Here is a 25,137-nt window from a genome sequence, read left to right as displayed (position 1 = left end):
GGAAGGGTTTGTGGAGAAAGTGACCTTCAGTTACATTCTAAAAGGTAGGAGAATTGACAGCCAGAAAGAAGAGGGAAAGGCCTCTAAAGCAGAGACTCAAGAGGATGTGGATGGTGACCAGCCAGAACTGCCTATATGCACACAAGGTGTGTAGAGGGAGCTCGGGTTAGCATGAAGATTGGGCTTAGAGTGTGATGTCCTCAGAGTGCCATATGGAGGAATTCAGAATTCATTATTCTGGCAATGTGGAATTATCAAAGGCCTAAATAGTGGAGTAACTGGCCACTATATTTATAAAGAACTTTTTAAACATGTGATTAAAAATTGCCTCTACTTAGGAAGTCAGACCCCAAAAATCTGTTAGCCCCAGCTTTAGGGAGATCACCATCATGGCTTCTTAACTTAAATACAGAGTTTAAAAATGCAAATGCTTTCAGAGGGTAGTTTTCTGTTGCTGTGTAACAAATTCTCAAAAATTTATTGGCCTAAAACAACACCCACTTCAACACACAGTTCTGTAGATCAGTCCAGCATGGTGTGGCTAGGTTCTCTGCTCAGGGTACGATAAGGCCAACATAAAGGTATCAGTCAGTGTGTTCTCATCTGGAGACTCTGGGGGAAAAAATCTGTTTCCAAGCTAATTCTTGTGGGCAGATTCAATTCTTTGTGATAGTAGAACAATGGTCTCTGATCCTTGTTGGCTTCCAGCTGGGGGAAGTGTTTCATTCCTGACTGTATATCTAAGGCTTTGAAAAAATACTGATGACCAGGCACTACCCAGACCAGTTAAATCAGAATTGCATCAGTACTGTAGGTACCCTCAGGTGATGCTAACATGCAGCCAGGTTGAAAGTCACTGATGTGAAGTCACAGAGGTAGTAAGTGGCAGAGCTTGGCTGGGAACCCATGTCTACTGACCCAGTTTAGTATTCTTCCTAGAATAACTCTTCCTTACTCTTTAGCAGAATATGATGAGCTCCTAGGACTCTTGTCAGTGTGATTTTACTGCATGGAGGTAGATGAGGCAAAAAGTGAAGTAATTGGTGGGAAGCATTTGTGGGGCAGAGTAGGACCATTAGGTAGAAACTCACTTGGATTTGCCTGTATGTGTCCCCAGGGTTCACCCAGGTGCACAAAAACATGCCTGCTGTGGCCGGGGGTCTCCGCTGGGTACAGGAGCTGAGGCAGCGCATCCAGGATCCTTTCAACAACTTCAGGAACATTACACATCCGTGAGTATCTTATTCCTGTAAGGCTGGTTTGGTTTGAGCTTCTGTTCCTGCTACGAATTTTGAATTTTGTAAAATGCAACTCACTTACCTAAAGCATAAAAATCATCTAAATTTCTTTCCATTTCCAGCAATCAACCAGATACCTATTGGCCAAGCAGTAGCAGTGCTGATATATGAGGAACCATGAGTAGATTGCTTGGTGTTAAATGGGGCAATCACCCATGGACGATGGGGTGACTCTTTATGGTCTGTGAGATTCATTTCGGGAAAAAAATGACCTGGTGTTTGGAAGCTCTGTGGAGTTGTTTCACACTTCTCCTTCTGACTTATTAATGTCCCTTTGCTACTGAGACCTTTGGAAAATGATTACAACCAGTGCTTCCTCAAGTGAGAGGTGAAGACCTTATACATTAGAATAAGCTGGGGTGTTAGCTGAAGATGTGGATTCCTGGACCACACCCTTCACTCACTGAATCTCAATCACAGGGAGTGGACCTATGAATTAACTTCTTCAGTAAGCTCTCCCTGTGAATCTGCGCTGTTAGCCAGATTTAGAAACCATTGCCCGACCTTACAGCTGAGTTTGGAAACTGTAAGAGTTAGAAGCAAATAAGCTTTAAGAAGGGTGTGAGAAGACTTATTATATGTAATATATTTAGGATGCTGCCAATGGAAGGGCAATCTTTTTTTCTCACTCCTCTTTCTAAAAGGCAATTTTGTTGAAAGCAAATGGCTTTGGCAAATACAGCAGACACAAAGGAACTGGAGTCTGATCATGGGAATCACAGAGCTTTTAGAGCTGGGAAGGACCTTAGAGACTCTTTGGCCCAGTTGACAAGACTAAATGCCTTCAGGGGCCAGGTCAACGCCATGATTCAGTGAGGAAGATGATGTAAGGCATCAGGGAGGGTGTCTAAAGGGTGCTGTACTCACTCTTCTTCAGTGTTTCCAAGCAGAAAGGAAGATTCAGTAGGAGCAATCTCTTGAATCGGAATTTTTAACATGAAATGCCCAACTTTAAAATTGGCAAGGATTCTTTTTTTTTTCAGAAACATGGTTGTGGGTCAAATCTACCTGGCAGACTGGTAGATTCCCCATTTGTAGCATCTGCTCTAGTCTGAGCCCTTTTATTTTACAGATGAGGAAAATGAGGCCCAGAGAAGCAAGGAAACTTGCCTAAGGTCCTAGAGACAGCTAAAGGAACAAATAGAACAAGTGGCTGGATCTTAGGGCTCCTAGCCCAGAGTTCTTCCCAGGGCTCCCAAACATGTCTGTGCTTCCCAAACATGTCACCCAAGGCAGATGGGGGTAGATGTGTGGATGGGGTAGAGGGGTTATAGGGCTGCTTCTAGGAATGTGGGCTATGGCACTGTACCTAGGTCCTGTGTTTAGAAGCACTCAGATTTGTCTATAGGAAGTTTATAGGGATGATTTTGGAAATAGCACCCAGGAAGGAGTGAGGGAAGCAGAATTTGGCAATGGGAGAAGTTGAGCTGTGGTTAGTTGCAACTGAGGCCTCAGCCAATCCTACAGGGAATGCTGGCCCTTCAGAGTTGCTGCAGATTGAAAGAAGAAGGCCTGGCCTTTGCACCCCAGCATGGGCTAGTCTTTGGAAGTGGGCTTTCCTGGGGAGGCGGCATGGAACTGGGGGTGGCAGCTCTCTTTGGCTAAGAGCCATTCCCAAAGAGGGACACAACTGTGCTTCAGCAGCAAATGCTTTTGGCAGTGGGGGAACGAGTACATAATCCAAGAGGGGATCTAGATTACACATGGACAGGTCCACTACAGTAGCCTTCCATAGCCCACAGGCTGATTTGTCTTAAAAATTAAATTCAAATTTGTGTTATGCTTTATAATATATATCTACTGATTATTAAAATGTTCTAGAATCCTTGCTATAACATAAAATGGAATCTATGGGGAGTTCTTACTTACTCCTGTGGCTTCTCAAACATATCTCTGCAACTGCCCACATGTCCCAGCATGAGAAGCCTGGCTCTTGGCTAGCCTCATTCTTTTAGAGATATTAAACTGATGTGCACAGTTAAGAGACTTAAGGAAACCTCACTGCTTTTGAGAGGAGAGCTTGGGGTGAGACCACCCTTATGGTTTGAACCATTTGCCACTTCTCTTTGCTGCCTCACAGACACACCTGTTCATTCACCAATAAAGGGAACTAAGCAACTAGGAAACACACCAGCAAATCTGGTGCTTTCTTTCCAGGCCTAAGGGCTGATACTGAAAGCTCAAGGGATCTTGTGAAGAAACCCTGTGTTGGTTTAAAGAGCAAACAGATTTTAGCAAATCTTTGCCAGTAAGCTGCCTCGTTTTGCTAGCAGGATAAACTAAAAGAGACCCTCCACACAGTTTGAAGGTTTCTGAAAATTAAAAATACCTCACTGATTTTCCCAGGAGCTGGACTCTCATTTAGTGCTACAGTGAGTGTCAAAACCTGGGGAAGCAGTTGTAATGGTGCCTCCACCAAGCTTGCTCAAACTGCCCTACCATAGAAAGGGTCTTTAGCACTCCTGTGGAAGCCTTCATGCACATGGTGTGCACACAGGCATTTGTGAGTGTGTATGTGCATGGGTTTGTGTCTGTGTGCACATGTATCTATGTGTGTGCACATATGTATGGGCACATGTGGGAGGAGAGGAGTGGGAGGGAACCTTATAGAAACAGTTAAATGAGTGGTGGTGGGGTTTTTAATTAAATGTTCTTGATGGATGTTTAAAGAAAGGGAATTTATTTTTTCTTTCTCTTTTTCTTGGCTATGTTTACTTAAATATAGAGAAGTACAATCCTAAAATATTTAATATCTCAATTTCCATTTTATTCAGTTTTGAGAAACCTCATTTACTTTGTGCATGACTGAATTGGCTAGGGTGAGGGGGCAGGTCAAGACATGGGTTGCAAGAGGTAGAAAGAGAGCTAGGGAGACTTCTTTTTAAAATTAAAGTTAATAGATCACAAGGAATTTTACATTAAAAAACATTAAAAAAAACATAAGAGGTTCTATATAACCACTCCCCACCCCCTACCACATCATTTTTGTAAATTGCATTTTTTTGAAGATATATACATCACAAAAAAAAATGTTACATTAAAAAATATAAGAGGTTCCTGTATACCCCCAGCCCCCCACCCCACTCTTCCCACACCAACAATCTCCCTCATCATTGTAGCACACTCATCGCACTTGGTGAATACATTTTGGAGCACTGCTGCACTACACAGATAATAGTTTACCCTGTAGTTTGGACTCTCCCCCAGTACATTCGGTGGGTTATGGCAGGATATATAAAGTCCGGCATCTGACCCTGCAATAGTATTTAGGACAACTCACAAATCCCAAAAATGCCCCCGTATCACATCTCTTCTACCCTCTCCCTGCCCTCAGCAACTTGGCATCCCCATCATCCGCAGGGCTGCCTGTAGTTTGGGACCTGCAGGTGCCCTCTAGTGGCCTTCGGATGATGTGTGGGAAGAAGAATGCAGGCTCATTTAGGGGCATTTGGAAACCAGCCCTAGAAGCTATTGGATCTCTTCTTTATTGGCTACAGATTGTTACTCAGATCATTATCCTGACTTCTAATTCTATGTCATTTTTCTCTCTTCTATATGAGTAGTTGCATGGAGTCAGCTGAAGGCAAGCAAATGATACAAAAATATGAAGATATGCTGTCATTGCTGGAAAAGTAAGCAGCTTCTGAGATTGTGTTGTTCTGTAAACTACATAGTTCACAGTTCCAAATTTGTGCAGATTCCTCAGTGACTCTGAAATGTCACTCTGTGCTTTATGTTATAACCACGGTATTTGTAAGTACAGTATTTTTGTGTTGGAAACCCTTGGTCTCTGGGGAATGCAGCTCTGTTCTGGAAACAAACCTTCTCCAATGTAGTTTTGTTGGGAGCATGAACTTGGCAGAGTTAGAAAAAGTAGGACACTCCTCATGGCACTCTAAGATCCGTGTCCCTGAAAATTTCAGGATCTTCTCACTAAGTGGAAAGCAGTAATTTATGCTGCACAAAGAGAAAATACTTTTTAGAAATATTTTTTGTATCCTTTTATGGAGAAGGCATAAGATAAAAATTTTATTCAAGTTCATAATTGTTCCTGATTAAAACTGCAGTAGGTTTTTTGTGGTTGCTGGATTTAGGAAGAGCCCAATCATTGTCTTGTCTCCCCCTTTGCCTTGTCCTCTTATTCCTAACTTGGGAAAGCAAGATTGTATAGATGATGATGATAATACTAGTGATGATGGTGGTGTTGATGGTGTTGATGTTGGTAACGGTGCTTAGCACTGTTTTAGACAAACCATTTGGTGGCACCCCAACTGCCAAGTCACCCAAGTTCTATTCCTGTTACTTCCCAAATAGCTTCAAATCGATTCACTCTGCTCTGTCTCCACCAGTGCCTTCTCGAATAACCAGAACATCTCTGGCTTGAACTGCTATAGCTGCTTCCTAGCAGGCCTCCTTGCTTCGAGTTTTGGGCCTTTCATTGCTAGACACTGTCATAAAATCCAATGTGACCCACCTCCCCATCTGGGGAATCCTTCACTGCTTCAGTTTTTCAGTGCTTAAGTGCTTTGACACACAAAGCCCTGCCTAATGTGGGCTTTCCTTCCCTCTCTAGCCATGTCCCACACCATTCCCATCCTCAGGTGTGCATATCTACTTGTTCTCTGCACACACATTGTGCTATTTCTCATCTCCACCCCTTTACCCATGTTCTGCTTTGGCCAGGAATGCCCACTCCTCCTTTGTTGCCCAAACTCTGCTCATCCTCTATGACTCCGTCAAATATCACTTCTTTACCTCTTCCATGAAACCTTCTCTGGCATTCTCCTATTACCCTCCCTCTTGCCATTAGATGTCCTTAAGTGTTCATTTCTCTTGTACATTGCTTCTTGGTATAGCAATTATTTATTTATCTGTGGTCTCTGCCATTAGTTTCATTTACCATTTTATCCCCCAAGCCCAACATAGTGCAGGAGCTCAGTAAATATGCAATGACTGAATGGGCTAATGTCCTTCAGTAGGTGAGTGAAAGTAAATGCCACACAGTAATTTTTCTCAGCTTTTCCTGAGGCTAATTGAAACATTCCTTCATCACCCAAACAATCCTATAAAGTGTCTCTTGCTACTCTTCTCTGATTTAAACTATGCCACCTTTAGAAATGAGTGATTACCTACAGGAGCTACCAAACCTAGCTGGGCCAACGACTTTGACTAGAGAATATATTCAATTATTTTACTATTTGAATCTTCTGCTGGTGTTCTAGATCATAACCAAGAGTTGGGGAGTTAGAAGGGTACTTATGAGCTGGTGCTTGCTTGCAATCTTTGCAGATATGAGACAAGACTTTATGAGGACTGGTGTCAGACAGTATCAGAGAAGTCACAGTACAACCTCTCCCGGCCACTTCTGAAGCGTGACCCAGAGACAAAGCAAATCACTGTCAACTTTAACCCACAGGTAAGTCGAGCAACAGTAACTTTTTGGGTTCCTGAAGAGTTTCATTTAACTCTGCTGAGTTAAAGAGACAAAGCAAATCACTGTCAACTTTAACCCACAGGTAAGTCGAGCAACAGTAACTTTTTGGGTTCCTGAAGAGTTTCATTTAACTCTGCTGAGTTAAAAGTTTTCTTGTTTGTTGTTTAAGAATATGCAAAAGATGCTCAAAAGTATTTGCACCCTGGATTTCTTTTTTGGGGATGAATTCTGAGGTGTGATTCATTCTCACATTCTTCTACAGGATTGTCTAGTGTGTATACTTTGATTTTGCACAGCAAGAGATATTGCAAAATATCACCAATCATTTTGTATTAAGCAAAGTCATGTAAAGTATGTGAACTAGATGTTGGAGACCACGGAAATGTGAGACCTGGTCCCCTGTCATCATGGAACCCATAATCTAGTCAGAGAGCTAGAACCTAAGATACAAAAATCTCTCTTTATTAGATAGCATATGATAAATTCCAAAGGAGTAGCTTTGAAAAGAAGACTCTAGAACAGTGGTTCTCTACTAGGCACAATTTCACCCCTATGGAAATATTTTTGTTTGTCACAGCTGGGGAAAAGGGGTAACTACTGGCATCTAGTGGGTAGAGACCAGGGATGCTACTAAACTTCCTACAGTGTACAGGTCAGCCCCCCACAGCAGATTATCTGGCCCCCAATGTCAATAGTGCTGGGGTTGAGAAATCTTATTCTAGATGATGTCAAGGGTAGAAGATCAGTGTGGCCTATACTAGCCATAGAGAGCTTAATGTTGGAGAAAATGATGACTATAAGTTAGCCCATATCAGGAAGTTTATCATTGAGCTTTAAAAAAAAAGTGAATGTATTGGCTACATTGAGCTAAAAACAGTTACTTACTTCTGCCTTGATGGCATTTTCTCCAGGAATGCACCTTTGACAGAGCCGCAAACCAAGTTGACAGTTCATTGGTGTCTTTTGAGAAAATTGCTATTTAAGTAGCGCATCAGTTCCCTCCTGGAATTAAGTGCAACAAAGGGAGTTGGAGGATATATTTCTTCATTTTGGCAAGACATGGATCTGTTTAACTTATGTGAGTCCTTAGGATAATTTTATCAGTACTCACTGTAAGCCATATTGCATATTAAATGCCCAAAGGAATGAATATCTGTATTACCACATAGGCCATAGTCTAGATGTCATAATTGGAGTAATTGAGTCCTTGGGTTAAGACAAGATGGGTCACTCCTTCACTATACACTTCAAGGCCAAGGACTCTGTCCCAATAGGTAGCACCTAGTAGTTGCTTTACAGTCTGTACATGATAGAATAGAAAAGAATGAGAGAAAAAGAGCAATAGAAGAAATAAAAATGGGAGGGGCCAAAATCCTAAACTATAATATGAGTTCAACTCACATGTAATGTAATGTGGCCAACTGCAAACATACCAAGTCAAACAAGAGCTATAAACACCCTTGTCTTGACTTCCATCTTCAAACAATATGGTAATAGCTGTGCTATTTTTTTTTAAGATTTATTTTTTATTTATTTCTCTCCCCTATGCCACCCTCCGCCCCCAGTTGTCTGCTCTCTGTGTCCATTCACTGTGTGTTCTTCTGGGTCTGCTTGTATTCTTGTCAGTGGCACCCAGAATCTATGTCTCGTTTTGTTGTATCATCTTGCTGCGTCAGCTCTCCATGTGTGCAGCGCCATTCCTGGGCAGGCTGCATATTTTTTCGCCCTGGGCAGCTCTCCTTACAGGGTGTGCTCCTTGCACGTGGGACTCCCCTATGCAGGAGACACCCCTGTGTGGCACGGCACTCCTTGCGTGCATCAGCACTGCACGTGGGCCAGCTCATCACATGGGTCAGGAGGCCCTGGGTTTGAACCTTGGACCTCCCATGTGGTAGGTGGATACCCTATCTGTTGAGCCAAATTAAGAATATATGCTTATCAGTCTGGAGGGACAGGACTGCCAGATTGCCTCTCTGGGAACAGGATAAGAATTGCATAGATTAAAATGTATTTTATTTAATTTATATAAAGTATTTGTTTACACAATCTAAAAGACCTATTATTGGGCATTTAAATTCTTTTACAGTTTCATCAGTGTGTATTCATTGATTCTAAGATGTACTTTTTTTTTCCATCATCGTGGCACATTCATTGCATTTAGTGAATACATTTTGGATCACTGCTGCACCACATGGATAGTAGTTTACATTGTAGTTTACACTCTCCCCCAGTCTACCCAGTGGACCATGGCAGGACATACAATGTCCAGCATCTGTCCCTGCAGTACCACCCAGGAGAACTCCAAGTCCTGAAAATGACCCCAAATCATATCTCTTCTTCCCTATCCCTACCCTCAGCAGCTACCGTGGCCACTTTCTCCACATCAGTGCTACAATTTCTTCCATTACTAATCACAGTAGTTCCATAGTAGAATATCAGTAAGTTCACTCTAGTCCATACTCTATTCCTCCATCCTGTGGTCCATGGGATGGTTATGTCCACTTCACCTCTATATCCAGACGGGGCTTAGACTCCACATGGATGATGGATGCAATTCTCCTGCTTGCAGTTTTAGGCACTCTTGGCTCCCTGGTGTGGTTGTTCACCTCCCTGTTAGCTGGCCAGGGTAAGTCCAATAAACCAGAGAGTAGGAGTTGCAAGTCTGCTGAGGCTCAGGGCCTGGCTGTTCCATGGACAGTCTAGAGACTCAGGTCTCCTGAGTATACACCAACCCCAGCGCCAATCACAGGTCTGGTAAAAGTAACAGAAGAGGCACGTGTAGAAAGGTTATTTCTGAGTCCAGCTTCATCACACTCAGGAACACAAACTCCAAAGTAGGGCCAACTGACATGGCACTGAACTCCAGAGCCATCTGCTATGACCATGGAACCTGTAGGTCTCTGTAGCCCTCAGGAGAACCAGTACCTGGGCTTCTATCTACTTTGGCTGTCTCTGGGACCCTGCTGAGGCATGCATTAGCATTATTCCTCTCATGACCTCCCAACTTGTTTGGAGACATATAGCCATATAAACTCATTTGTCCTTTCCATTTCACCCTTTTATCTAAAGTCAAAAAGCAGTTTTTAACACCTGATATTACATGTAGGCTGAGATATTCTGCTGGTCTGAGTTGACCCTTTTATTCAAGGTCTTTTTCTAGTTACATCATCACCTGGTGCTTGGTAGGAATCCCTCAGCACCAGGGAGGCTCATCCCCAGGAGTCATGTCCCACACTGGTGGGGAGGTAATGCATTTACATGCCGAGTTTGGCTTAGAGAGTGGATGCACTTTTTTATTATTACATTTTAACATCTCTGAAATTAGGATTTGTCATATACTTTAATAAGTTACATTTTTCTCTTCCTTAGTTTGACGTAAAATAATAGGGAATCTTACAGTTGACGCCATCCTAAATTGGATAAAATATGGTATAAATAATGCTACAGTAAACACCTTGATTGTTCCTTTAGGATAAATGCCTAGAAATGGAATTTTTGGGTTAAAGAATATTCACATTTTGAGATTTTTCATGAGTATTATCAACTTGTTTCTTCAGAAAGATGGAACCCAGTAATTTTGCTGCCAGCAAGACATATTTTTCATTTCTCTGAATCATTTCCAGCCTGATGAATTAAAAAAATAATATCTCAGTGTTGCTTTAATTTGCATATATTTGGTTATTGTTAAAATTGAACTCTTTTTCATGTGTTTGTTGACTGTTTTTACTTCTTTTTCTATGAATTGCTTGTTCATATCCTTTGTTCACTTTCTATTAAAGGTGCCCCCCTTTCCTAGGAATTTATGAAATATTTTTCACATATTAAGAAATTCATTGTGATTATTTTCACCAGTTTAACTTTGCCTTTTCATTTAAAAAAATCATGATTTTTATGTACCTAATTTTTTTCATATGAGTGGACTCATACAAAATTTGTCCTTTGTGTTTGACTTATTTCATTCCACATAATGCTCCTAAGGTTCATTCATGTTCTAGCATGTATCAGAATTTCATTCCTTTTTATGGAAGTTAATATTCCATTCATACATATTTTCTTTTAATTTTTTTATTTTGCTTTTTATGTTTAAATTTTTAATATCAATCTTGAGCTTATTACAAAGTGAACTAGGAGACTGAGTCCTCCACCAATGGTTAGTGCTTGCCTTAACCCTGAGTAGTGTTGGTGGGTCCACAGTGAAGAACTGACCAGCTATTAGAAGGAGAGCTAACCCATGTGCAGTGCTGATCCGTGCAAGGAGTGCTGTGCCATGCAGGGGTGTCCCCCGCATAGGGGAGTCCCACTTGCAAGGAGTGCACCCCGTAAGGAGAGCCGCCCAGTGCAAAAAAAGTGCAGCCTGCCCAGGAATGGCACCGCACACATGGAGAGCTGACGCAGCTAGATGACGCAACAAAACGAGACTTCTGGGTGCCACTGAGAAGAATACAAGCAGATACAGAAGAACACACAGTGAATGGACACAGAGAGCAGACAACTGGGGGGAGGGGCGGGGAAGGGAAGAAAAAAAATAAAAAATAAATCTTGAAAAAAAAAAAAGAAGGAGAGCTAGGAGCCCAGTGTCATTATATGGAGCCAAAAGTTGGGAGAGTGGGAGGAGGAATCCATGGTTTTGTACATATCTTTTCCCTTATGCCCATACATATCAGTCCTTGTAGCTTAGCTATAAACACAGCAATAAATGAACAGAGGATGAAGAGTGTGCCTTAAAACCATGCTGGAAGCTTGGTTCCTCATTTCTGCAGTTGCCACTAAACCCAGGGCCTCCAGAAGTTCAGAGAGGCCTGGGTCACTTCCATTCCCTGGGTGAAAGGCCAGTACAGGATTACAGAATTTGTGGGATATTTCAAATGATTATATTTAACCTTTAAATTTGTTAGGGGGTAACCCTTGTCTCTCTATGGCAATGTGCATGACCTCATTTGGAGATACTAGAAGTCTAATTTGAGGCCTCTCATATATGCGGTGTTCCAAGGCCTGATGATCCTTTCATACCACTCCCTCAGTAGTAACTGGCTCGGTCAGGGTGAGCCTTTTGTTTCATCAGCCATAGGCCAAAAGCAAAGAAGGCAGAGCCTTCCCCTGCTCTCACTGCTGTCTCCATTCTCTGGCTTTCCTCTTCTTGCACTTTGCGATTTATAGATTTGGTAAACCTTGCTCCTTTCTGAGTCATCTTCCCTTAGCCTAATAATCCAGATTTACCTTCCCTGAGACTAGATTTAAGGAACTGTAGGAGCACAAGTTAAGAAGGGATACAGAGAGTCTTTGGGTCCCCTGGAGCTTTCTAGGCATTGACTGATATTGCTGATGTTCACTCTCACTGAGCTATGGCTATGTCCATTGATTCTTTCCCCCAGCTGATTTCAGTGCTGAAAGAAATGAGTTATCTTGAACCCAGGAAGATGAAGCACATCCCGGAAACAGCAGTAGCCATGTTCTCCTCCAGGGAATTCTATCGGAAGCTTGTGGCTAATTTGGAGTTGATGGCAAGTTGGTACAACAAGATTATGAAAACTCTGCTAGAGGTGGAATTTCCATTAGTGGAGGATGAGCTGCACAATATTGATCTCTGCCTGAGAGCTGCAGAGGAGACTCTGAACTGGAAAACAGAAGGTAACTGGGCCCTGCCTGAAGACTAGGAGAGAAGGTCAGAGTCAGTGGTCTAATAAAGTTGACAGAACCTCATATTATTCCCTGGTAATCTGGTTTTTGGATTGAAACACAAGTCTATCCTCTCCTCAGACATAAATCCAAAGTAGAGAAGGCAGAGAGAGTTGATATTCCTCACCTCCTTTCTCTTTAGCTATGATTTGTAGATTTGGAAAAGATTGCTGTGTACTTTGTGAGGCTCAGAGATTGAATAAGATACCCCACAGTCTTCAGGCTATATTGGGCATTCAGAATGAGAACTTTTATTATATTATCATTTTTGCTTAATTAAATAGATTATAAGCATCTTAACGGGAGGAGGGGCCCGTGCATTTACTTCTCTTATCTCCCAGTTCAATTCAATGAACATTCATTGATTGATTAAGACATACAGAACACCATGTCAGGAACTATGGGGAGAATATGAGGTATAAGGGACAAATCTCTTCCCTCAAAGAGTTCACGTTTAGTTGGGACAATAGACATATGCACAACCTAAATCATATAAGACAGGCTAAAATTAGAGCTTGAAATAAAGTGTGCTGAATCACAGGGGAGGGAGATTAATTTGAATTAGGGTCCTCAGAAGAGTTAAAGTTTGAAAAGAAGGTCACTGTCAACTTATCAAAGTCTTTGAAAGCCATATTAAAAGAGTAAGCAACTTTATTCCATAAGTAAGAGGAAATGACATTTTCAACGCTTAGCACAGTGAAAGTACAAAAAAAAAATTCCAAAAAACCTGATAATCCAAATATAGTCATCAAGTTGTGCTGTTGTCAGATTGTAAAACTGTATGTCCCAGCTCCTATATAAACCCTTGTGTGCTGGGTAAGTAAACATTACCTCTTTGTTGCTACTCCTCCATAATTAAGATGATGGTAAAGGCTGACAACTTGATACAAGTAGGAAGGACAAAACCTTGATGATAGTGAAGCAACCTGTGCAGAAGAAGTCTTATAAAGTCCACCAGTATTGAATCTTTATCTTTCTCAGCAATTAGACCTTTAGCTGTAAGCTATTTAAATTAATTATATTTCTTTTGATAAGTAGGCATTTGGGATTATGTCATTCAAGTCAACAACAGTATTCATGATCTTGAACAAAGAATTCAGAAAACAAAAGACAATGTGGAAGAGATTCAAAACATCATGAAAACATGGATATCTCCACTATTTAAGAGAAAAGATGGGAAAAAGGAATGCCTTCTCTCTCTGGATGATCTGCATGATAGAAAGGAAAAATATTACAGTCTCATCCAAGAATCCGGCCTTAAGATTCATGCCCTTGTTCAGGTAATAACCTCTTCTCATTTACATATTCTGTGAGTATAGGGAAGCATCAAGAAGTGAGCTTGGGTTCAAAAAGTCATTTGGAAATGAGTACAAATGATAGATACTGTGCCTTCTGCAGGCAGGGAGAAAAGTTTATACTGATAGCAAAAGAAATAAAGCTAACAGATAGGGTAAGTGAAAAGTCAAATTCTGGTGTCTGTATCAAAATTAAAACTATTTTAATAGTGACACCACTTGTTATATGATTTAAATCTCACACCAAACCCCAAGTGGATAGGTGATGCCAAGGAGAGAATCCTAAGTTATCCACTGTAATACCCATCACCCCCATTCTCCCTTCACACAAACTTGTGTGGTCCTCCAGCATCCTTCTCATAATCTAGCTCTATAGAGCCTGGAGAGATGAAAGATCACCATCATTTACCTAACAACATTAGGAATGGAGAAGAAAAAAATGCAGAGTGTTACATTTCATGCAATAAGACTCCCCTGTATTGTGGTCAGGGCAACCTCATGCCCCACCATCAAAGACTAATGCTTCATGGTGAACAAAAGAAAAAAGACTATAAATGACTCCCAAGCCCTGACCCTAATGAAGAATCAATAGGACAGTGTCTGGCAAGTTTGATTTCATGCAGGAGTCAGTAATGAATCACAGTTATCTGTGGTTTGAAGCACAAGAAAATTGTTGAACCTTAAGCACTAATGATGACCAGAAGTTAAGTGATGTGGACGATTGCTGAAATCAAGGCTCTGAGAAATAGTCCTTCAACTTGATTTATTTTTCACCCCTTCTGATCCCATATCCAATAATTCATTAGACCTAGTGTGGAACCCAGACATCCATTTTTTTCCATCAATCTTTCATTCATCTTTCATCCATCCATCCCTATAGCCTATAACCTAACCAAATATCCACGTCAGCTGTGTTTCCAAAACTGTCCTACATAACTGTATTGAATATCAAGAAAGTTCAAGATATAACCCTCATCTTTAAGTTGAAGAAAATGAACAGGCCAAGACAAGAAACTATAAGATTTTTAAAGTTTAAAAATTACCTAGCATCTATCTATCTATCTATCTATCTATCTATCTATCTATCTATCTATCTATCTATCTATCATCTATCTGTCTATCCATCTATCCATCCATCCACCCACCCACCCACCTATCTACCTACCTAATAATATCTACCCATCATCCGTCTACCTACCTACCTTTCTTTCTATTGTTTGTCTGTCATTATCATCATTATCTACGTGTGTAATTTATCTGTCATCTATATATCTACCATCTTTCTATATCTCTATAATGACAAGTGCTCAAAACTATTCTCTTGAAAATCAGAATGAGACAAAATTCAGATAGTTAATTGCCTTATTGAGCAAACACAGAAACCTGGAAAAAATACATAGTGTAACATTTTAGTTATCCAGTGGTCAATGTGGAAATAAACAAAATGGCCTTAAGTAAAAATACTTGTCACAAAAGTTGTTTATTCAGGCATTTTAATAGCAACACAATAATACTAATATGTTTATTTAGTATCTACCATGTGCCTACCACTGTTCTAAGCACTGTACAGGTGTTAGGACATTTAATTCTTAGAAAATCATAAGTGCTCTTGTTCCTATTTTGTTGCTGAGGAAACCAAGGCAGAGAGGGATTAAATTAATTGCCTAAAACCCCTTAGCTAATTCAAGGCAGAACATTTATGCAATATACTAAATGACCTCCATTTTAGTCAGGAGAACCCCTTAGGTCAGACACTTAAAGTTTAGTAGTTAGACCTTGAATAATGTTCATATTTTGATAATTTAAATACTTTTAATGAAAACCATTGAACAGAAGCTCAATGAATAAAAGGAATTTTTGTTCTTTTTGCTCATTAATAACAATAATGTACATAGTAGATAATAAATATATGTTGAATGTGTTGAATGAATGAATGGAATTTTTCTTTTTTCTATCCAAATATGTGTTTATACATACAAATATATACACATACAAATGTGTATGTAAATTTTACAAAAATGCAATCACAGTACAATATAGTTCCAAAGCTTGATTTAAAAAAATACCAATAGTATATACCTACTAACTTTCTATGTCATTAACTATCTTTCTACCCTATAATGCATAATGTGTAATTATATCAACACACCATGGTTTGTCTAACTTATCCTATTGTTAGATATTTAGATAGAGCTACTTATTAATTTATTAAAATGGAAGTATAATTTACGTACAGTACAATGGAGAGTCTGACAGATGTATGTGCTCATGTGCCTCCCACAACACATGATTAAGATATAGGACATTGCCATCACCCTATAAAGGTCTTCTGTGCCCCTTTCCAATCATGCCACCACCTCCTACACCCACCCTTGGGGAATCACTGATTGGCTTTTTGTCACTGTAGAAGAGATATATCTTTTGTAGAGTTTCATATAAATAAAATTATGTAGTATGCATCTACCTTTTAAATTTTTTTTCTTTATTTTTTAAATATTACATTAAAAAAATATGAGGTCCCCATGTACCCCCCCACCCCCCCAGCCCAATTCTCCCCCCATAACAACACTCTCCTCCATCATCATGACACATTCATTGCATTTGGTGAATACATCTCTGAGCACTGCTGCACCTCATGGTCAATGGTCCACATCATAGGCCACACTTTCCCACATTCCACCCAGTGGGCCATGGGAGGACATACAATGTCTGGTAACTGTCCCTGTAGCACCACCCAGGACAACTTCAAGTCCCGAAAATGCCCCCACATCTCATCTCTTCCTCCTACTCCCTACCCCCAGTAGCCACCATGGCCACTTTCTCCACACCAATGCCACATTTTCTTCAATTACTAACCACAATAGTTCATGAATATAGTATCAGTAAGTCCACTCTAATCCATACTCTATTCGTCCATCCTGTGAACCTTAGAATGGTTGTGTCCACTCCACATCTATATCAAGAGGGGGCTTAGATTCCAGATGGATGCTGGATGCAATTCTCCTGCTTTCAGTTGCAGGCAGCCTTGGCTCCCTGGTGTGGTGGTTGACCTTCTTCACCTCCATGTTAGATGAGTGGGGTAAGTCCAATAAACCAGAGTGTAGGATTTGCAAGTCTGTTGAGGCTCAGGGCCTGGCTATCACATGGTCAGTCCAGAGATTCAGGTCCCCTGGGTATACATTAAACCCCAGCACCAACTACAGTTCCAGTAAAAGTAAAAGGAGAGACTTGTGGACAAAGATCACATCTAAGTCCAGCTCCATCACACAGAAACACAAACTCCAAAGTAGGGCCAACTGACATGGCACTGAACTCCATCTGCCATGACCATAGAACCTGTGGGTCTCTGTAGCCCTCAGGAGAACCAATACCTGGGGTGTATCTACTTTATCTGTCTCTGGGACTCTTCTCAGGTGTGCATACGGGCAACCCCTCTGATAACCTCCCAACTCTTTTTGGAGACTCATAGTCATATAAACTCATTTGCCCTTTCTATTTCCCCCTTTTCTTCAGGTCAAAAAGCATTTTTAACTCCTGGTATTATTTATAGACTGAGATATTCTGCTGGTCCAAGTTGACCCTTTTATTCAAGGTCATTTTCTAGTTACATCATCAGCTGGTACTTGGTAGTAATCCCTTGGTGCCAGGGAGGCTCATCCCCGGGAGTCATGTCCCATGCTGGGGGGAGGGCAACACATTTACATGCTGAATTTGGCTTTGAGACTGGCCACATTTGAGCAACACAGAGGCTCTCAGGAGGTAACTCTTAGGCACCCTGCAGCTCTAGGCCTAGTTCTTATTTCAGGTTATGTAGCATGTTCTGAGTGCAATGGATATTGCCTGCAAAAAGGTTGGTAAGGATAGCAGAGATGGTTTTATGACGCCATGGAAAAACTTGAATTTCTAAATGTTTGCCAAAAATGATTGTTTGAACAAAGGTTTCAGGTATTGAAATTATGGGAAAGTTATAAAACATAATTTTGAATAATCCTAAAATTTAATTTAAAGACATGCTGATGTTGAGTGTCATAAAACTATTTGCCTCTACATTCTGAGAAGGGGTACATGGTTTTCACCTGACTTGCAAAGGGGTCCATGGAGAAAAAATGGTTAAGAACCCCTGCTCTCAAGTTTACCCCTGTGAGTTTATTTGTTGTATTTTAGTTTGTTCATTGTATTTAGTGAAACCATACAATATTTGTCCTTTTGTGTCTAGCTTATTTCACTAAATATAATATCCTCAATGTTCATCCATGTTGTTATATGCGTATTGATTTTACTTCTTACAGCTGAATAGTATTCCATTGTATGTATATACCATATTTTGTTTATCCATTTATTGATTGATGGACACTAGACTGGTTCTATATTTTAGCACTTGTGAATAATGCTGCTATGAACATGAGTGTGCAAATGTCAGTTTGCATCTGTGCTTTCAGTTCTTCTGAATATATTCCTAGTAATGGGGTTGTTAATTTATATGGCAGTTCTATAATCAGCCACTTGAGGTGCTGACAAACTGTCTACCACAGAGGCTGCACCATTCTACATTCTTGCCAATAGTAAAGAAGTGTTCCTATTTCTCCATATCCTCTCAAGCATTTATAGTTTTCTGTTTTTTAAGAAATTGTCCTTCTATAGGATGTGAAATGGTATCTCATTGTAGTTTTGATCTGCATTTCCCCAATAGCTAGTGATTTTGAACATTGTTTCATGTGCTATTTGGCCATTTGTATTTCCCTTTTGGAAAAATGTCCATTTAAGTCCTTTGCCCATTTTAAAACTAGGTTGTTTGTCTTTTTATCATTGAGTTCTGTGATCTCTTTTTATAACATGGCTATCAAACCCTTATCGGATACTTGGTTTCCAAATATATTCTCCCATTGAGTAAGTTGCCTTTCTACTTTCTTGACAAAGTTTTTGTTTTCTAATTCCCCCCCACCCCCCAACACACACACACATTGCTCCCCTGTCTGTCTGTTCATCTTCTTTAGGAGGCACTGGGAACCAGGACCTCTCATGTGAGAGGCAGGTACCCAATTGCTTGAGCCACATTGATGAAGTTTTTTGAAGGAAAAAAGTGCTTAGTTTTGAGGAGGTCCCATTTATCTATTTTTTCTTTTGTTGCTCATGCTTTCAATGTAAAGTTTAAGAAATTACCTCAGGGAAACGGACTTTGGCCCAGTGGTTAGGGCGTCCGTCTACCATATGGGAGGTCCGCGGTTCAAACCCCGGGCCTCCTTGACCCGTGTGGAGCTGGCCATGCGCAGTGCTGATGCGCGCAAGGAGTGCCGTGCCACGCAAGGGTGTCCCCCGCGTGGGGGAGCCCCACGCGCAAGGAGTGCGCCCATGAGGAAAGCCGCCCAGCGTGAAAAGAAAGAGCAGCCTGCCCAGGAATGGCGCCGCCCACACTTCCCGTGCCGCTGACGACAACAGAAGCGGGTGCCGCTGATGACAACAGAAGCGGACAAAGAAACAAGACGCAGCAAACAGACACCAAGAACAGACAACCAGGGGAGGGGGGGAAATTAAATAAAATAAATAAATCTTTAAAAAAAAAAAAAAAAAAAAAAAAAAAAAAGAAATTACCTCAAGCCACAAGATCTTTAAGATGTTTCTTGCTAGGGTTTTTTCACTTTCATAAATCCTTTCAAAGAACCAACTTTTTCACTTTATTTTCTCCATTATTCATTTGTTTTCTAGTTTATTGATTCTTGCTCTTTATTATTTCTTTCTAGTTATTTTTGTTTTAATTGGCCTATCTTTTTATAGCCTGTTAAGGTAGAAATTTAGGGTACTGATTTTAAGCCTTTCTTCCTTTCTAATGCAAACATTTGATGACATAAATTTCCCTCAGCCTTATTTGCAGTTCACAAATGTCATTTGCTATATTTTCATTATTGTTCCATTTTAAATGTTTTCTCTTGTGATTTTTTTAACTTGATGTTTGTTTAGAAGTGTGCTGTTTAATTTCCACATATTTGTGGGCTTTTCTACATATCTTAATAAAATTGATTTCTCATTTAATTCCCATTGTGGTCAAGGGAACATACTATGTAAGATATTCATCTTTTGGAATTCATTGAGACTTTTTCCACGACTTCGAATATAGTCTCTCTTAGTGAATACTCCTTATGCAACAACAATGTTTATTCTTCATTTGTTGGTATAGCGTTCTATACATATCAATTAATCCAAAGTGCTTGATGGTACTGCTCACATCTTTTAAATATTTGCTGACTTTTTTGTCTATTTTGTTTATTTGTACTCAAAGAAGGGTATTAAATCTCCATGTGTGGTTGTGGACTTGTCTATTTAGCTCTTTAATTCTTTGAGATTTTTCATCATGTATTTCAAGCTCTGTTTCTAGGCACAGAACATTTATAATTGTTTTAACTTCCTGATGAAGTGGCCATTTTGTCCCCATGAAATATCCCTCTTTATCTCTAGTAATAGTCCCATGTCTTGAAGTCTCTGTTTTTCTGGTGTTTACATTGAACCTATTTATTTCTTTGGATTCAGATTTCATCAATTATAGACAACATATAGTAGAAAGTTACAGTTTTAAGACTAAAACTCTGCCTACTAATTGTAGTGTTTAGACTATTTATATTCCATGTAATTATTGGTACGGTTGGATTTAGCACTACAAATTTGCTATTTGTTTTTTTTTTTTTTTTATCTGTTTTTTGCTCCTCTATTCTTCCTTTCCTGCCTTCTTGTTGGCTAATTTTATATATTTTAGTATTCTATTTTAATTTCTCTTTTGACTTTTTAGCTTTATTTTGTTGCATTTTATTTATAGTGGTCTTCCAGATTTCAGTATGCATCTTTAACATCACAATTTATTTAGAGACTTCTCATGAAATATAGGAGCTTTGCAAACATATAGTAAGTATGGTTAAATTTACCCACCACCACCATCTTTTGTGCTATTTCTCTCTCTCTCTCTCTCCCTGTCTCTCTTCTCTTACTTTCTCTACATATATATATGTATATTTACAGATGAAAATATTTATTCTATTTTATATGTACCCAAATACCATTTCCAGGACTTGTTATTCCTTTTTGTAGATCTCAGTTACCACCTATGGCCATTTCTCTTCAACCTAAAATATTTCTTGGAGTGAAGGTATGCTCATGATAAATTATCTCAGTTTTTGTTCATCTGAAAATGCCTTTCTTTCACCTTTCTTTTTTTAAAATCAATTTTATTGATACATATTAATGAAGCATAAATTCATCTAAATGTACAATAAGTGGTATTTGGTATGATCACATAGTTGTGTGTTTATCACTTCAATCATTATTTGAGCATTTTCATTATTCCAGTAATAATAATAATAAACAAAAAACAGACAAACAAAAAAACTCATCACCTCTCAATGTCTCTGTGCTTCCCTTGCCATACATAGCTGCTGTTCTGTTTCTGTGTCTCTAGTTTATTTGTATTTATATTTTGTCAAAGCAGTCCTATATATGCAATATCACCCATATTCGTATTTCACATGAGGTTTCACTATGTTCCCATGTTACATTTTTTAGCTTTCCTTCTAGTAATATACATAACCTTAGACTTTCCCTTTCAACCATTGTTGTACCCATATAACAGCTCTACTAGTTACAAAACACTAAGATAATGCTTTCACTATGTCTATTCATTTCCAAAGATTTACAATCAACCTATTTTACCAATTCTGCACAGATTAACCCTCAGCTTTCCATTCTCTACCCTCATTCTATTTTCTGGTGACCTATATTCTAATTTTTAATTCCATGAGTTTACACGATATATTTAGTTCACAATAGCACAATCATTCAGTATTTGTCCTTTTGTGTCTGGCTTGCTTCATGACTTCATTTCTTCTTACAGCTGTGTAATATTCCATTGTGTGTATACACCACAATTTGTTTATCCATTCATCACTTGATAGACACCTGAATTGTTTCCATCTTTTGGCAATTGAATAATGCTGCTATGAACATAGGTGTGCAGAAGCCTGTTCCTGTCACTGCTCTCAGTTCTTCTGGGTATATATTTAGCAGTAGTAGTAGTAGTAGTAGTAGTAGTAGTAGTAGTATTGCCAGGTCTCAGGGGAAATCTATTCAACTTCCTAAGGAACTGCCTTATCCAGAAAGGAAGCTGTATTTTGTAGCTGTACCATTCTACACTTCCACCAACAGTGAGTAAGTGTTCCTATCTCTACATCCTCTCCAGCACTTGTAATTTTCTAACCTTTTAATAGTGGCCATTCCAATAGGTGTGAAATCATATTTCATTGCAGTGTTGATTTGCATTTCTTTAATCACTAGTGATGTTGAACATTTTTTTCATGTATTTTTTCACCATTTGTATTTTTTCTTTGGACAATTGTCTATTCAAGTCTTTTGCCTATTTTTTAATCAGATAGTTTGTCTTTTTATTGAGTTGTATTTCTTTATATATCATGGATATTAAACCCTTATTGCATATGTGATTTCCAAGTATTTTCTCCCATTCAGTTGGATCCCTTTTCACCCTTTTGACAAAGCCCTTTGTGGTGCAAAAATGTGTCATTTTGAAGAGGTCCTATTTATCTATTTTTTTCTTTTGTTGCTTATGCTTTGGGTGTAAGATTTAAGAAACCACCACCTACCACAAAATCTTGAAGATGTTTTCCTACATTTTCTTCTAGAAGTTTTATGGTTGTCACTTTTAGATTTAGATCCTTGACCCATTTTAATTAATTTTTGTATAGGTGTGATATAGGGGTCCTCTTTCTTTCTTTTGGATATGGATGTTCAGTTCTCTCAGCACCATTTGTTGAATAGACTGTTCTGACCCAGCTGAGAGGGCTTGATGACCTTGTGAAAAATCACTTGACTATAGATGACTACAGAGTTCTTGATTCAGTTCCATTGGTCAATCTGTCTATCTTTATGTTGGTACCATGCTGTTTTTACCACTGTAGCTAAGTAATACACTTTAAAGTTAAGAAATTAGAGGCCTCCAATTTCATTCGTTTTTAATGACTTTGTTGGCTATTCAGGGCCCTTTCCTCTTCCAAATTAATTTGAAAATTGACTCTTCCATTTCTGCAGAAAAGGCTGTTGGGATTTTTATTGGTATCACATTGAATCTATAAGTCAGTTTGAGTAAAATTGACATCTTAACAATATTTAAGAAAGCCGATGTGGCACAATGGTTTGAGTGCTGCCTTCCCACATATGAGGTCCTGGGTTCAAACTCTGGCCCCAGTACCTCAAAAAAAAGGAATGACTCAGATTAACAATATTTAGTCTTCCAGTCCATGAACATGGAATGTCCTTCTATTTATTTAAGTCTTCTTCAGTTTCTTTTAACCATGTTTTGTAGTTTTCTGAATATAGGTCCTTTATGTCCTTGGTGAAGTTTATTCCTAATTCCTTGATTCTTTTTGTCACTATTATAAATGAACTTGTTTTCTGATTTCCTCCTCAGATTGCTCATCAGTAGTGTATAGATACACTATTGATTTTTGTGTATTAATCTTGTATCCTGCCACTTTGCTGAACTCATCAACTAGTTCTAGTGGCTTTGTTGTGGATTTGTCAGGATTTTTTAAAATATAGGGTCATATCATCAGTGAATAGTAAAAGTTTTATTTCTTCCTTTCCTGTTTGGGTGCCTTTTATTTATCTAGCCTAATTGCTCTAGCTAGAACTTTTAGCACAATATTGAATAACATGGTGACAGTGGGCATCCTTGTCTTGTTCCTGATCTCAGTGGGAAAAATTTCAATTTTTCACCATCGAGTGCAATGCTGGCTATAGGTTTTTCATAAATGCATTTTCCCATATTGAGAAGGCTTCCTTCTATTCCTATTTTTTAGAGTGTTTTTATCAAGAAAGGATGCTGTATTTTGTCAAATGCCTTTCCTGCATCAATTAGAGGATCATGTAATTTTTCTTCTTCAATTTATTAATATGGTTTATTATACTAATTTATTTTCTTATGTGGATCCACACTTGCGTATGTGGGATAAAACCAACTTGATCATGGTATGTAATTCTTTCAATGTGCTTTTGGATTCAGTTTGCAAGTATTTTGTTGAGGACTTTTGCATCTGTATTCTTTAGATATATTGGTCTGTAATTTTCTTCTTTCATAGTATCTTTATCTGGTTTTGGTATTAGGGTGATGTTGTCTTCAGAGAATGAGTTTGGTAGCATTCTGTTCAATTTTTTGGAAGAGCTTGGTATTAGATTGTCTTTGAATGATTGGTAGAATTCACCTGTGGACTCATCTGGTCTTGGGCTTTTCACCTTTGGGAGGTTTTTTATGACTGTTTTGATCTCTTCACTTGTAAGTGGTTTGTTGAGATCATCTATTTCTTCTAGGGTCAGTGTAGGGTGTTTGTCTGTTTCTAGAAATTTGTCCATTTGTCTACATTGTCTAGTTTGTTGGCATATAGTTATTCATAGCATCCTCTTATCTCTGTTATTTCTTTGGGGTCAGTGTTAATTTCCCCCCTTTCACTCCTGATTTTATTTGTGTCTTCTCTCTTTTTTTCCTTTGCCAATTTTGTTACCTTCTCAAAGAAGCAACTTTTGGTTTTGTCAGTTTTCTCTATTGTTTATTTGTTCTCAATTTCATTTATTTCTGCTTTGGTTTTTACTATTTCTTTCCTTTGGCCTGGTTTTGGGTTAGTTTGCTGTTATTTTTCTAGTTCATTTAGATCTTTAATTTTAGCTCTTTCTTCTTTTCTAATGTAAGCATCGAGGGCTATAAATTTCCCTCTCAGCACTGCCTTTTTGGTGTCCCATAGGTTTTGATATATTGGGTTCTTATTTTCATTCATCTCAAGATATTTACTGAATTCTCAAATTCTCAAATTCTCAAATTTTTCTTTGGCCCCCTGATTATTTAAAGTATGTTGTTTAATTTCCATTTTTAAATGATTTTTTTCTTTTTCCATCTATTATTGATTTCCAGCTTCATTCCATTATTATCAGAGAATTTTTTTATATTATTTAAATATCATTATATTTATTGAGACCTGTCTTTTGACCCAATATATGGTCTATTCTGAAGAAAGATCCATGAGTGCTTGAAAAGAATGTATATCCTGCTCTTTGGGGATGTATACTCTATAAATGTCTGTTAGGTCTAGTTCATTTATCATATTATTCAAGATCTGTGTTTCTTTATTTATACTCTGCCCAGATGTTCTATCCAATACTGAGAGTGGTGTATTGAAGTCTCCAACTATTACTATAGAGACATCTATTTCTCCCTTCAGTTTTATCAGTGTCATGTATCTTGGGGCACCCAGGTTAGGTGCATAAATATTTATTATAGTCATTTTTTCTTGTGAATTGTCCCTTTTATTAGTATATAATGACCTTCTTCATCCCTTCTAACAGCTTTTCATTTAAAATCTATTTCATCCAATAGTAGTATCACTTTTCCAGC

General features: G+C 38.9%; 1 protein-coding gene across 4 annotated transcripts in view; it reads left to right on the top strand.

Annotated features, from left to right (window-relative positions):
• Positions 1 to 25,137, top strand: part of DNAH9 (dynein axonemal heavy chain 9) — a 357,462-nt gene that overhangs the window by 29,499 nt on the left and 302,826 nt on the right. For 2 of the 4 annotated variants that reach the window (XR_011646782.1, XM_058283464.1), the window contains exons 10-14: positions 1,118 to 1,232; positions 4,862 to 4,930; positions 6,588 to 6,714; positions 12,105 to 12,360; positions 13,444 to 13,688. Coding sequence is in view for 3 of the 4 variants with exons in the window: in XM_058283464.1 (XP_058139447.1) it covers positions 1,118 to 1,232; positions 4,862 to 4,930; positions 6,588 to 6,714; positions 12,105 to 12,360; positions 13,444 to 13,688 (812 nt within the window). In the remaining variant the exon portion in view is untranslated. Of the gene's footprint in view, positions 1 to 1,117; positions 1,233 to 4,861; positions 4,931 to 6,587; positions 6,715 to 6,783; positions 6,815 to 12,104; positions 12,361 to 13,443; positions 13,689 to 25,137 lie in introns of those variants that run through there. The other 2 variants (XM_058283466.1, XM_058283468.1) reach the window with 2 other exon arrangements.

This window comes from Dasypus novemcinctus, chromosome 21, assembly GCF_030445035.2.
Source record: "Dasypus novemcinctus isolate mDasNov1 chromosome 21, mDasNov1.1.hap2, whole genome shotgun sequence".
Taxonomy (NCBI): domain Eukaryota; kingdom Metazoa; phylum Chordata; class Mammalia; order Cingulata; family Dasypodidae; genus Dasypus; species Dasypus novemcinctus.
Note: the sequence above shows the minus strand (reverse complement) of the source record. Positions and strands in the feature narration are given on the sequence as shown.